Source organism: Macaca thibetana, chromosome 16 (assembly GCF_024542745.1).
Source record: "Macaca thibetana thibetana isolate TM-01 chromosome 16, ASM2454274v1, whole genome shotgun sequence".
NCBI classification, from domain to species: domain Eukaryota; kingdom Metazoa; phylum Chordata; class Mammalia; order Primates; family Cercopithecidae; genus Macaca; species Macaca thibetana.
In genome coordinates, this window is record NC_065593.1 from 47,512,650 (window position 1) to 47,527,876 (window position 15,227).

The 15,227-nt window shown below is 41.1% G+C and overlaps 2 protein-coding genes across 7 annotated transcripts in view; one reads left to right on the forward strand and one right to left on the reverse strand.

Moving 5' to 3' along the window:
* MRPL45 (mitochondrial ribosomal protein L45) overlaps nt 1-15,227 on the forward strand; it is a 390,432-nt gene that overhangs the window by 218,614 nt on the left and 156,591 nt on the right. The gene's annotated exons all lie outside the window — the stretch shown is intronic.
* The window catches only part of NPEPPS (aminopeptidase puromycin sensitive), a 109,134-nt gene continuing 95,433 nt past the window's right edge, over nt 1,527-15,227 (reverse strand). For 4 of the 6 annotated variants that reach the window (XM_050762593.1, XM_050762591.1, XM_050762590.1 and 1 more), the window contains 6 exons: nt 12,147-12,289; nt 11,041-11,097; nt 6,267-6,374; nt 5,585-5,740; nt 4,964-5,011; nt 1,527-3,038 (listed from right to left, as the gene is read on the reverse strand). In XM_050762593.1, coding sequence (XP_050618550.1) covers nt 2,886-3,038; nt 4,964-5,011; nt 5,585-5,740; nt 6,267-6,374; nt 11,041-11,097; nt 12,147-12,289 — 665 coding nt within the window. In that variant the 3' untranslated portion in view covers nt 1,527-2,885. Of the gene's footprint in view, nt 3,039-4,963; nt 5,012-5,376; nt 5,472-5,584; nt 5,741-6,266; nt 6,375-6,707; nt 7,513-11,040; nt 11,098-12,146; nt 12,290-15,227 lie in introns of those variants that run through there. The other 2 variants (XM_050762594.1, XR_007720101.1) reach the window with 2 other exon arrangements.

The following is a 15,227-nucleotide window of genomic DNA, read 5'->3' on the forward strand; positions in this document are numbered from 1 at the left end:
GGAGACATGGCAGATAGTTATTTTGCTGTATTAATTTACCTAACTTTTCTGAGTCTGCGTTCTCATCTGTAAAATGGGTGTATGACTTATGATAGGGAGCTACTTGAAAGACAAAACATCTGACACAGAAAAGGCTGGATTAAAAACCTTTAGAGACCCAAAGCAGCAGGGCTATTGTACCCAAATCACTCAAGGTATTCGTAGGAAAGAACACAAACTGAGGAAGGTTTAATAAAGGACTATTTACAAAGACATGGACAGAGTACAGGAAAATCAATGAAGAATAATGGCATAATCCAGGGCTGGTAACTGAGTTGACCAGGTTGGTCTCAAACTCCTGACCTCAGGTGATCTGTCTACCTCAGCCTCCCAAAGTGCTGGGATTACAGGCATGAGTGACTGCGCCCAGCTTGAGTCTTTTTTTTTTTTTTTTTTTTTTTTTTTTTTGGAGACGGAGTTTTGCTCTTGTTGCCCAGGCTGGAGTGCAATGGAGTCTCAGCTCACTGCAACCTCCACCTCCTGGGTTCAAGCGATTCACCTGCCTCAGCCTCCCGAGTAGCTGGAATTACAGGCATGCGCCACCACACCCAGCTAATTTTTGTATTTGTAGTAGAGACAGGGTTTCACCATGTTGGCCAGGCTGGTCTTGAATTCCTGACCTCAGGTGATCTACCCATCTTGGCCTCCCACAGTGCTGGGATTACAGGCATGAGCCACCGCACCCCACTCCCAAGTTCTCCTTCCTTTTCCTAGATGTGAAGGAGCAAAGAGTAGGAGCCAGAAGCTAGAGGGGGCTGCTTGATAAGAGCTGTGGTCTTTGGTAAAGGGACACAGACAGCCCATGTGACCTGGCAATGAGAAAGCCAGAGTACTCTGACCATCTTTTCCTCATGTCTTTTCATCTTCTTTGGATATTACTAATTGGATAAACACAAGCTCAAGTCAGAGGGCAAAGGAGCCATTCATGCAGTCCATGTGGGTCAGCACCCACGGGTCCAGAGTGGGATGAAGAGGGGTTCTGAAAGGCAAATGGAAGACATCCAGTATAATCTCTCCCTGAATGTAATTCAAACTACTTATTACACAGAAAAATCGTGTGTATGCTGAAAGTAAAATAACCTGTTTCCAGAATTTCTGATTGTAAAATATGAGTTCTTCTATTAAAACTGCATTTTTCTCAGTCTTTTTGGTGCCCCTGCTTCACTGGTGCCTTAAGCACATTTGGAGAGCCTGAGGGCAGCCCTGAGCATGGTGCCTGGACTAGGGTGCCTCAAAAGTAGGGACTGAGGAAGTCTCAAGTTCATTCCTGAATGCTGACTCTAAGAGTCTCCGAGAGAGTTTTGAGAATGTAGAACTGATTTAGAATGAATCTCAGGATTTTTCTGTTAGGATCTATAGATTAGGAATTAAGGAACTGGATTTTCTTGAATTTGAAAAATCCTATGATAGTATAACTTTGCATAAGCCTACTGAATAATAGGAAAGTTTTTAGTTTCTTATCAAAGAGAATAAAGTGAATCAGGACATCAATTTCACATTGACATTTTTATTAACGCCAACTGTTTTTTAATTATTATTTTTTTAAAACAATAGCACAAAAATGTTTCAAGGAAGCAGTCTCACAATCTGATGACCTTCTGAAATACAGTTAAGCCACACCAAATATGAATTTATGTTAATAACACAAAAAAATTTTTAAGAAAAAAAGAAAAAGGTAGGGAAAGAGGAAGGGAATGAGATTTAGATTTAAAACTCATTGGATTAAATAGGTGAGGCTTGTTAGTAGGATATACTGTTGAAGCAAACAGTGGCACACACAGGCTTACAGTCTGTTTTTTAAACCAGTTACCACTAATGTAGAAGCCCTGCAGCAGTTACCACTGACTTCTTGCACACATAAAATGAACCAGGAGAAACCAGTGTTGACACTGTTATGAAGAGGTTCAATAGTTGGCTTGTCAGACAACTAAGACCATTTTTAGCAGAATAACTCATTCAGAAAGGCCTGGCTGAAGATCTTTTTATTTCTATTGTCTCACCTGTGTGAATTTCAGGGTTCTTATAAGTCATCTTTAAAAAGAAAGAAAAAATAATGTGTATCAGTTTCTCTTATTTAACGTGGCTATGAAAGATGTTTCCTTATTATTTCTTTATCTCTAAGAAGGACACTGGGGAATGGGGGTTGGGGTGGAACTAAAGGGAGGAAAAAAACCAGAACAGGGTAGGTTTTTTAACTTTTTTTTTTTTTTTTTTTTTTTTTTGGCCAAGGGGTCACAAAGAAGGGAAGGCAAGGAGGAAAACTAGAATCCTTGGTTCAGATTGAGTTATGCAGGAAAATATATCTTCCTGGCCAGTCCCCATGCCAAAAAAAAAAAAAAAAAGCCACTTGGAATTATGCACTGACTCCAACTATGTTATGCCAGCTATCAGCCTTTTGTGTTTAACCATTCCCAGAAATGGATGCCACCCTTGACTTATAGGCTGCTTGCAGAAACCACTTCACAAAAATCCTCTTCACCAAGAAGCCTCTAGTTTCCTTTTGGTAAGTTATAAAAACAGAACATCTGTCATTAACAGTAGAGTGTTAAATACTTTTAACCACTGACAAGGCTTCAGAAAGTTTCACAGTTTCGTTATGCTCTATTTTATTACTATCATATTTACATTTTTATTTTTTATTTATTTTTTGCTGAATTGCTGATTTTCCTTTTTCAATAGAATTTAATTCTGGAGTGTGAGCAGGAACCAGTTAACTACATTCATTGTCCAACCCCCACTGGTTTGAAAGAAGACTCCAAATTCTTGGCATATGAATCAGCTGTTCGATAGCTCCACCTTATCCCTGCAGCGAAGCAGCAGAACCGCCAATGGCGGCACCTCAGGATTCACACTGTAGGTAGTGAGGCCTTCCGCTGAAGGAGGTACTGGTGGATGCTCTCAGCATCTCGCTTTAGCCAAGCAGCATTCAGCAGAATATTTTCACAACACTGCTGGATGGTACGCTCAGCTGAAGGAGCTGGGTGACTCTCGAAGAAAGCCTGGTATAAAACAACCAAGAATGCAGGATCATTACTAGCAATAAGAAGTTAATATTACAGGTTATGAAAAAATAACCACTGGTCTATATGAAGGATGCATAACCTTCAGGCATGAGAATTTACCACTGCCACCCTCAGGCTAAAAGAAAACAAGCAACTGCATATAGGAATTCTCCCCTTAAATATTATATGCTTAACAGCCTCATCAAAAGTTAATAAAGAGACAGAACCTACTGCTTTTCTTTTAGGCTAATTGTGTAGTGGTAAATATAGTCTTTGGACTGAAGACTTGGAACTTGAATCTAGGCTTTGTCATGTACTAGCTTGTGAATGAGAAAATTAACTGTTCTAAGTCTCAGTTTTTTCAACTATGAGAAAATATTTACTCCAGAAGATTAAAGAGACAATCCATATAAACATTTGACAAAACACCTAGCACAGAGTACTTAAGGATTCAACACATTTTGGCTGCTTCAAATAAAGATTAATTTGTAAGAGATGATAATAGAAAGAAGTTTAAATTGCTGCTGTGCCCTAATAATTTAACATCCCAGAGTCTTTTTTTTTTTTTGAGATAGGGTCTCATTCTGTTGCCCAGGCTAGAGTGCAATGAAGCGATCATGGCTCATCGCAGCCTCAACCTCCTGGGCTCAAGTACATCTCCCACCTTAGTTTCCTGGGTAGCTGGGACCACAAGCATGCACTCCCAGGCCTAATTGATTTTTCCTTTTTGTAGAGATGGGGTCCTAGCATGTTGCCCAGACTGGTCTTGAACTCTTGAGCTCAAGCAGTCCTCCCACCTCACCCTCCCAAAATGCTAGAATTATAGGAATCCAACATTTTTAATACAGTAAAACAATTTCTAAGTTTATAATTTATCACAATGCTTAATGATTAAAAGTTGAATAAACTTTTCTAATGGTTTCACAGAAAACAAAGCAACTCTTAAACACCAACTGGCAAAATGATGGGGCTTTTCCTTTGAATTAGTCACCACAGGAGTGAAAGACAGAATGACTAATCCATCTGATTAAACATAGACCTTTTAGAAATCAATAACCCTATTTACAGAGATGACAATTGCTACTGTTCCAAGACTCCTAAAAATGGTTCAGTTCTCAGGGCCTCAAGTCTTTTTCCCTTCCATCTCAGTAAGTAGTACCAACATTTACACACCAGAAACCTGGGGATTATCCTGGCTCATTTTATGCTCACAACAGAGAAGCCAATCAATAAATATTGTTGAACTAATGGTTAACAAATTCAAGCCCCTGAATCTCCTTCATTACTCTGTCTCCTCCACTACTGCCACGACCCTACTGTAAGCTATTCTATCATTCTTGCTGGGAGAGTTAGCTTCCCAACATCTTCTCTTCCTCATTCCAAACTATTATCTACATTGCAGCCAGACTGAAATTTTTATAACACAAATCAGATCAAGTCACTGCCTTGTTTATAAACCATCTGAAGGCTTTCCATCATTTTTAGGAAAATTTTTTTTTTTCTTTTTGAGACAGAGTCTCACTGTCACCCAGGCTGGAGTGTAACGGCATGATCTCAGCTCACTGCAACCTCTGCCTCCCGGGCTCAAGTGATTCTCCTGCCTCAGCCTCCTGAGTAGCTGGGATTACAGGTATGCACCACTGTGTCCAGCTAATTTGGAGTTTCACCATGTTGCCCAGGCTGGTCTTCAACTCCTGACCTCAGGTGATCCACCCACCTCGGCCTCCCAAAGTGCTGAGATTACAGGTGTGAGCTACCATGCCCAGCCATTTTTAGGAAATTCTTACGGCCCTGCATGATGTCTTTCTCTAAACAAAAACACAGAGATGCTACAGTACATTATCCCAACACTATAATTACAATCAGGTTATTGTTTTTACTTACTAGATTGAAAAGTGAAGAGTAAACAGTGTTTTCCTTACCTTAACCTCTCCAGCCATTTTATCAACTGCAAATCCCTCAACTGATAGCTGTAAAACAATGGTTTTAAATAGTAAGTGAAACTAAAAGAGGCTGGGAACAAACTTCCATTTACCCTAAAAACAAATCATTATGTTCTCTGCCAACTTCAGTCTGTTATAAAGGATGTGTGATGGGAGATGGAGAAGTCCTTAAATAAAGCCAGTAACTATTTAAGGAAACTCTTTTTTTTTTTTTTGAGACGGAGTTTCACACTCATTGCCCAGGCTGGAGTGCAATAGCCTCATCTCACCACAACCTCCACCTACCAGGTTCAAGCAATTTTCCTGCCTCAGCCTCCCAAGCAGCTGGGATTACAGGCGCATGCCACCACGCTCGGCTAATTTTTGTATTTTTAGTAGGGACAGGGTTTCACCATGTTGGCCAGGCTGGTCTCGAACTCCCGACCTCAGGTGATCCATCCACCTTGGCCTCCCAAAGTGCTGGGATTACAGGCGTGAGCCACTGTGCCTGGCCATAGGAAACTTTTAAAGAGCAAAGACCACAATGTATGGGTGTAGTGAATCATGGATGTCACTCAATAATATCCATGATTAGCAAGCTACTCAAAATTTTTCACATACCTTTATTAGTCTGGATATTAAGAATCCTCCCTGGTATCGGTTATAAAGTTCTTCCCAATTGTCCTTTATGAATTTCCAAGCAGCTTTCCTTCCATGCTTGCTGCCTCCAGCTACTCCACCAATTACCGATACAGTGTCCTGTGGACGTACCTCTTCCTAAAAAAAGAAAGAGCTAAAAGTCTAGTGTACCAAAAACATATTCTGGTACCAGAAAGTGCAACATACTGTTGACACTGAAGTAATCACACTGAAGACACTTATTCCTTGTTTTAGGAATAACTGGCACCAGAAGTTCTCAGCAAAGAGGATAATGTTTAACCTAAAGATCAACCAAAATAAGAATGAGGTACTGAGACAGGTTCAGACAGACAGACTGCTCAACAGATACTTGCTTAGGAGCCTATAGGTTTAAGAAAGGAAGAGACACAAAGTAAGCAAAGGCATAAGCCAGTTTCCCAGTTTTCAAGAATCCCTGTCCTCACAGTTTCCATTCTGGAGAATTCTGATTCTCGCCACTAGTGGGAGAAAAACAGAAGTCAGTAACAAAAACTCAAGCCAGTTGATCTGGAAAAGGAAGCTTTAGTTAGGGTTAAGGCAGCTCAAGAGGATCAGAGCTGAATCAGAGACACTTGTCACAGATGGCTAATGATTCACTCTAAATGCAGTTTTCACTATAACTTACTGAAAGTGCAAACGTGAGGACTTTTTGAATCAGGTCAGGCAAAAGAGTAGCGCCAAGGACTCTTTCGATTCGGTTTTTCTCTTCTTGCATATCTGCTTGTTTATGAAGCTACAGGAAAAAAGATAAAGATTGGAATAGTTAACTCTCCCTTGGATGTTCTGTATATAATTACATGAGCTTCTTCCCCAATAAGGTAAAACTTAGGTTCTATATTCTCACTAGGTAAGAATGGCAGAACATTACATTAACAAAAGAGAATACTTTTCAAGAGAATACTTTGGGCTGGGTGCAGTGGCTCACACCTATAATCCCAGCACTTTGGGAGGCCGAGGCGGGTGGATCACCTCAGGTCAAGAGTTCGAGATCAGCCTGGCCAACATGGTGAAACCCCATTTCTACTAAAAATACAAAAAAAAATTAGCTGGGTGTGGTGGTGCCCACCTGTAATCCCAGCTACTCGGGAGGCCAAGGCGGGAGAATTGCTTGAACCTGGGAAGTTGCAGTGAGCCGAAATCGTGCCACTGCACTCCAGCCTGGGCAAGAGCGTGAGACTCTGTCTCAAAAAAAAAGAGAAAAAAAATGATGCTTTGGCACTAAATTTGTCATCTGTTGTTACACTAAGTAAATCACTAGATGTAAATGCTCACCAGATGAACAGCCTGTCATTAGTTCAGACTAGTTTAACATCAAGATCTAAGAGGTAAAATCTATCACAGCCAAAAATTCTTTATATTATTGATATCTGGCTAATGTTCTGTGTTAAAAGAACAAACTAATCATTAGTAATCTTATACCAGTTCATCAAATTAATTTATAATAGTGAAAAACTGAAAATGAATACTGTAAGTACTTATAAAAATGCATTATTTAAAGTTATATTTTAAGAATATCTCATGATACAAACATGTTCTTATATTTAAGTATATGTAAGAAAGTAGATAAAGGAGAATGATCCTAAATTTAAAAAAATATATATATATATATATATGGCTGGGCACAGTGGTTCACGCCTGTAATCCTAACACTTTGGAATGCTGAGGTGGAGGTTGCAGTGAGCCCGTATTGTACCACTGCACTCCAGTCTGGACATCAGAGCAAGACTGTGTTTCCAAAAAAAAGGGGTGGGGGAGAACCCCTGGAAATACATCAAAATGGTAGTATTAATTAATGATGGTTTCTGATCAGTGGGATTATGCATCTTCACACTTTTTAACTGCAAAAGCAGCACATACTGAATGCAGAATATCTGAAAGACAGAGAAGCATAAAGAAAAAAATAAAATTACTACTATATGTACATTATCAAATCTGGAATGAGAGCATGTTATACATGCTGTTTTTGCTACCTGCTTTTTAAATTACAGGTAAGTTTTATTTTCCTCTTTACACTTTTCTAGTCTCTAAATCTTCCATAGTAAATATATAAAATATTTTTTTCATAATCAGAAACAAAATGTTATAATTCTTAAAAATTAGAACTATAAATGTATAAGAGCTATGTCTCCAAGACAATTTAGACTCTTTTGATCTTTTCTACCCCTTAAGATTTAACACTGACCAGAGTGTCGTGTCTGGAGACCTCATCAAAGCTCTCAGTTTCTTCTTCCTTTCCTTTGGACACTTTTTTTTCCCCCAATAAACAATTTTATAAGAACTAGAGATGGGGTCTCGCCATGTTGACCAGGCTGGTCTCTCTCTCTCTCGCTGTTTTTTTTTTTTTTTTTTTTTTGAGATGGAGTCTCGCTCTGTTGCCCACGCTGGAGTGCAATGGTGTAAGCTCACTACAACCACACCTAGCTAATTTTTCTATTTTTAGTAGAGCCGGAGTTTCTCCATGTTGCCCAGGCTGGTCTCGAACCCCTGGCCCCAAGTGATCCTCCCATCTCAGCCTCCCAAAGTGCTGGGATTACAGGCATGAACCACACCAAGCCTGGCCCCTTTCGACTCTTGAGAAGCAGTGCAGTAAAACAGAAAGGACCTTGGGAGATCTGGATTCTACTCCCAGTTTAGCCTCTAGCTGTGTGATCTTGACTAAGTCCTTAATCCCTCTGGGTCTCAGTTTCCCCATGTGTAAAATGATGTGGGTGGAGAGATAATTTCTAAAGCCCTTTTCAGCTCCAATATTCAAGGTCTGAACCTCTGGCTTTCAGGAAGCATCCTCCAAAGAGAACCTGTTATTCGAGTCCACTAGATGGCACTCTAACACCATATTTCAAATATACTTTGAATTAATGTTTTTTAACCCTGCCACATTATTCCTAAATTACCATCATAAGACAACCCTCCTCATCTCTTACCAAATGGCTTCTTGAAGAACCATGATTCAGCCTTCATTAGAGCTATTTCCATAGTGAAGCTGATTATCGTGAACTCCCTTGTGTTAAATAAATGCAAACTCTTAATAAATACACATACTCGTGGAAAATCTTGAAAGTGCCATGACATGAAAATGTCAAAGTATCTGCCATGAAATTTTCAGAACCCCTATTTTTTTCCATATCATCGTGGAATAGATGAAAAAAATATCAAATATCCCATTTCATACATATAATTTATAGTACACAGGTTCACAGAATATTAAGACTGAGAAGGGACCTAATGGTCAGGTGGAAGGTAAACCCAAACTTTATTTTTTTTAGGGTCTTTTTTTAGACAGGGTCTTGCTCTGTCACCCGGGATGGAGTTCAGTAGTGCAGTCATAGCTCACTGCAGGCTTGAACTCCTGGGCTCAAGAGCTCCTCCTGCCTCGGCCTCCTGAGAAGCTGGAACTACAGGTGCATGCCACCATGTCCAGCTCTCCCAAATATAACTCTTATATTCTTAGAAAGTAGGCCAGGCATGGTGGCTCACGCCTATAATCCTAGCACTTTGGGAGGCTGAGGTGGGCGGATCACAAGGTCAGGAGTTCGAGGCTAGCCTGGTCAATATGGTGAAACCCTGTCTCTACTAAAAATACAGAAATTAGCTGGGTGTGGTGGCAGGTGCCTGTAGTCCCAGCTACTCGGGAGGCTGAGGCAGGAGAATCACGTGAACCCAGGAGGCAGAGGTTGAAGTGAGCCGAGACCATGCCACTACACTCCAGCCTGGGCAACAAAGTAAGACTCCGTCTCAAAAAAAAGAAAGTAAACCTATTACAACATGGGTAAAGCAGTACATTTTGAGGCACAGTTTCTTAAAGTTTATCTTTTCAGACATCCTAATCATTTTTCAGAGGATTTGTTTAAAACCAAAATATCAGAATTTAGATCTGCAATTATGATCATTAGAGCTATTTCTACAATGAAGCTGATTATCATGAACTCCCTTGAAGTCAGAAGAGTGTTGTTAATCCATGAAAGGTAGAGATAGTAAAGCACATCCCACTCCTGTCCTAAGCATGGATCTTTTAACAAATGGGTTTTTAGGCACGTTGTGCACATTTTATTTAATGATTAAAAAGTAGATTCAGCTACCTCCACTTCTCATGTAGCCAGTACACTCAAGCCATTTCCTTATAGACCGGTAACTATGGATAGGGACTGGAGATAGCATTTGCTTCACAGTACTACTGTTGATTCAAAGTTTCAAACAGATTGCTGCCATTATGAGGATATGGAAAGTTTTATCTATATTTTGTCTAAGTCAGAGTTTAATTATATGCTAACTACCCTGGGAAAACTAGAGAGGCTATGAAGGCAGGTGAATTAATTTCTTGTCTATTAATAAAGGACCCCGGCATAGCTCAAATGCTTGAGACACTCGATCATCATCTGTCTATCCCTTTTCTAAGCACAAAAACAAACCTCCTAAGCACAGAACCTAAGCACAGAAACAAGCCTTTTGCTTACAACGGGCAGAACCCCAAGTTTACACTGAAGATAAAATTTAAAGAAAGTGACTTGTTAATCAAAACGAACATTATTTCAGTGTTAAAATTTCAGCTGGGCACAGTAGCTCATGCCTGTAATCCCAGCACTTTGGGAGGCTGAGGTGGGTGTATCACTTGACCCCAGGAGTTTAAGACCAGCCTGGGCATGGTGAAACCTTGTCTCTACAAAAAACACAAAAATTAGCTGGGTGTGGTTATCACACTCCTATAGTTCCAGCTACTTGGAAGGCTGAGGCAGGAGGATCACTTGAGCCTGGAAGGCTGATGCTGCAGTGATCCATGATTATGTCACTTTAGCCTAGGTGACAGAGTGAGACCCTGTCTCAAAAAAAAAAAAAAAAAATTTCAGATGTATAAAGTGAGTAAAAAAGGTAGGGAAAAGTAAGATGTCTTTGGCATCATACTGATAATACTGATATAATAACATATATAGACATATAATTCTCTCAGTTTTAAAATACTTGCATGGCCGGGCGCGGTGGCTCAAGCCTGTAATCCCAGCACTTTGGGAGGCCGAGACGGGCGGATCACGAGGTCAGGAGATCGAGACCATCCTGGCTAACACGGTGAAACCCCGTCTCTACTAAAAAATACAAAAAAAAACTAGCCGGGCGAAGTGGCGGGTGCCTGTAGTCCCAGCTACTCGGGAGGCTGAGGCAGGAGAATGGCGTGAACCCGAGAGGAGGAGCTTGCAGTGAGCTGAGATCCGGCCACTGCACTCCAGCCTGGGTGACAGAGCAAGACTCTGTCTCAAAAAAAAAAAAAAAAAAAAAAATACTTGCATGTCTACAATATGCATTTTTCTTTTCTAGGACTTTTTTTTTTTTTTTTTAAACCATTTAGAGGTGTACTGTGTGTCTATCCAAGTTCAAAAGCAGGAAATGGGAGTCTTCTCAAATATACTTACTTTTAACATAATGTCTAAAGTAGTGCCATCACCATGCTTTAAAACAGTCAGATAGACCTACAAGAGAATACAGGGACAAAAAATAATTCATTTGATTAAATATACCTTGTTTCAAGTATTCTAATACTAAGAAAAGACAGAAAGCCAGTAAACAATATTGTAAATGTTGGCCGGCTGCGGTGACTCGCGCCTGTAATCCCTGCACTTTGGGAGGCCGAGGCAGGCGGATCACCTGAGGTCAGCAGTTCGAGGACAGCCTGGCCAACATGGCGAAACCCTGTCTATACTAAAAATACAAAAATCAGCTGGGCATGGTAGCAGGCGCCTGTACTCCCAGGTACTCAGGAGGCTGAGGCAGGGAGAACTGCTTGAACCCAGGAGGTGGAGGCTGCAGTGAGCCGAGATCGTGCCACTGCACTCCAGCCTGGGTAACAGAGTGAGAATCCGTCTCAAAAAAAAAAAAGTAAATATTATAAATGTGGATATTACACACGAACTGTAGTTAAGGAGCTAGCAGTGCCTGTCAGCAACCACAAAGGTAAATGGCATGTTGTACCAGCAGAGCACAGCAGCTATCATGGGTATGTGCACAGCTAATCACATTTCAGCACTGCAATGCTGACTGAGAAACTTTAAACAAATAAGAAGATGGCTATAAACCACTTAAATGGTATATATTAAAATAGAGTTAGATGTGGTTTGTGGGTCAGTTCTTAGGTCAATTTTGGCACTTAAAAAAAGTTCCAAGCCGGGCATGGTGGCTCACACCTGTAATCCCAGCACTTTGGGAGGCCAAGGCAGGTGGATCACCTGAGGTCAGGAGTTCGAGACCAGCCTGGCCAACATGGTGAAACCCTGTCTCTAGTGAAAATACAAAAATTAGCCGGCCGTGGTGGCAGGTGCCTATAATCCCAATTAGCCAGGAGGCTGAGGCAAAAGAATCACTGGAACTGAGGGGACAGAGGCTGCAGTGAGCCAAGTAGCCACTGCACTCCAGCCTGGGCGACAGAGCAAGACTCCATCTCAAAAAAAAAAAAAAAAAGTTCCATGCTTCACAAAATGATGTAGTTACCTATAAGTTAAGGGAATTTATCATGAAAACCTACAGGACTCCTCAGATCAGCGGAGAGAATCTGTTTTCCTTCCACATGGTCCCTAAACCGACGACGGGCTTCTTCTAACGTTGCTTTATGTCCTGCTTTTCCTAGTTTTCCCAGAACCAAGCCCCTCAGGAGTGCATCTAGATGACCTGATTTGAGAGGTAAAAGAAACATAAGACTACTTAAAAAGCCTATTTTTATAAATTTGTCATCTGGATATCTTATAATTGTGCTATACCAACTCTATGGTCTTGAACAAACACACTCAATTAACTTAATACCTGAGAGAATACTTGTTTTACGTTTATCAAATCATAAGAGTGATATGCTAAACAGACTAGACAAGCAAATAAAGTTGCTGACTTTCTCTGCAGTCACAAATGCCAACTATCTGAATTTACTAAATGTTTACTCAGTCTAGTTAACTACTCTGCTAAGGATTATGTGTGAAAAGGACAGGCTTACATCATGTAGTTTTGACCTAAGGTTCAAAGAAAGATCACATATGGTACTAGTATGTTCTATGTATAATAAATTGAAATCTTAGATTTTAAAAATGAAAATCTGATGGGTCCATTCCTCCAAGACACACAAATAGCCAATAAGCACATAAAAAGATGTTTAACATCATTAGTCGTTAGGAAAATGCAAATCAAAACCACAATGAGATACCAATTCATACCCACTATGATGGCTATAATAAAAAAGATAATACCAAGTTTTGGCAAGGATGTGGAGAAATTGGAACCCTCAAACACTGCTGGTGGGAACACAATATGGTATAGCCACTTAGAAAATCAGTCTGGCAGTCCCTCAAAAGGTTAAACATACAGTTATGGTCAGGCACAGTAGCTCATGCCTATAATCTGAGCATTTCTGGATGCCAAGGCAAGAGGATCACTTGAGCCTAGGAGTTCAAGACCAGCCTGAGCAACACAGCAAGACCGTTTCTACAAAAAACTTAATAATTAACCAAGCATGGTGGCATGTGTCTGTAGGCCTAGTTACACAGGAGGCTGGGGAGGGAGGATCGCTTGACTCCAGGAGGCTGAGGCTGCAAGGAGGTTGAAGCTGCAGTGAGCTATGATCACACTACTGTACTCCAGCCTGGGCACAGAGCAAGACCTTGTCTCTTTTTTCTTTTTTTTTGAGATGCAGTCTCGCTCTGTTGCCCAAGCTGGAGTGCAGTGGCATGATCTCAGCTCACTGCAGCCTCCACCTCCCAGGTTCAAGCAATTCTCCAGCTCAGTCTCCCGAGTAGCTGGGAATACAGGGGTGTGCCACCACGCCTGGCTAATTTTTTGCATTTTTAGTAGAGACAGGGTTTTGCCATGTTGGCCAGGCTGGTCTCGAACTCCTGACCTCAGGTGATCCACCCAAGTTGGCCTCCCAAAGTGTTGGGATTACAGGCGTGAGTCACTGCCACCCAGCCGATCGTCTCTTAAAAAAAAACAAAAGGAAAGACGAGTGGTGGCTCACGCCTGTAATCTTAGCACTTTAGGAGGCCAAGGCAGGTGGAACATGAAGTCAGGAGATCGAGACCATCCTGACCAACATGGTGAAACCCCGTCTCTACTAAAATACAAAAAATTAGGTGTAGTGGCACGGACCTGTAGTCCCAGCTACTCGGAAGGCTGAGGCAGGGGAATCACTTGAACCCGGGAGGTGGAGGTTGCACTGAGCTGAAATCATGCCCACAGCACTCCAGCCTGGAGACAGAGTGAGACTCCGTCTCAAAAACAAAACAAAACAAAACAAAACAGTCATCATATGACTCAGCAATTTTGCTCTTAGATATATATCGAAAATAAATGAAAGCATACGTCTACACAAAAACTTGTATACAAATGTGAATAGAATTCATAATAGCCGAAAAGTGGAACCAGTCCAAATGTCCATCAGTTAGTGGATAAATAAAATGTGCTATGTATCTACACAGTGGAATATTGTTCATTTGTAAAAAGGAATGAAAGAGGCTGGATGTGGTGGCTCCCGCCTGTAATCCCAGCACTTTGGGAGGCTAAAGCGGGCGGATCACCTGAGGTCAGGAGTTCAAGACCAGCCTGGCCAACATGGTGAAACCCCGTCTCTACTTAAAATACAAAAATTAGCTAGGCGTGGTGATGCAAGCCCGCAATCCCAGCTACTCGGGAGCCTAAGGCAGGAGAATCTCTTGAGCCCAGGAAGTGGAGGTTGCAGTGAGCCGAGATCGCGCCACTGCACTCCAGCCTGGGCAATAGAGCGAGACTCTGTCTCTGAAAAAAAAAAAAGAATGAAAGGTCTGGGCATGGTGGCTCACACCTGTAATCCCAGCACTTTGGGGGGCCAACGCAGGCAGATAACGAGGTCAAGAGATAGAGACCATCCTGGCCAACATGGTGAAACCCCATCTCTACTAATAATACAAAAATTAGCTGGGTGTGGTGGTGCACACCTGTAGTCCCAGCTACTGGGGAGGCTGAGGCAGAAGAATTGCTTAAACCTGGGAAGCGGAGGTTGCAGTGAGCCGAGATCGCACCACTGCACTCCAGCCTGGCAACAAAGCAAGACTCCCTTACAAAAAAAAAAAAAAAAAAAAAAAGGAATGAAGGACTGATACATGCTACAACACAGATGAACCTTGAAAATATTATGCTAAGTGAAAGAAGCAGATATAAAAGGCCAAGTATTTTATGATTCTATCTATATGAAATGTTCAGAATAGGTAAACCCATGAAATATAAAGTAAATTTGTGTTTGCCAGGAAATGGAGAGTGACTGCCGGTGGATACAAGGCTTTTTTTTGGTGGAGGGGGAGGGACTGAGAGTGGGGAAGGTGAAGAAATTGTTCTGGAAATATGGAGGTGATAGTTGCACAATCTTGTGAACATACTAACAAATACTGAATTGTATACTTTAAAAGGGTGAATTTTATGGTATGTGAATTATATCTCAAAAAAAGTTAACACCCAGGCAATAAATGATTGAGAAAAAAAAAACAACAGTTAACGACACACAAATCTGATGAATTGCAGCGGTACAATGGATAAATAAAATGTAGTATATTCATATGATGAAATACTACTTAGCAATAAAAAGCAATGAACA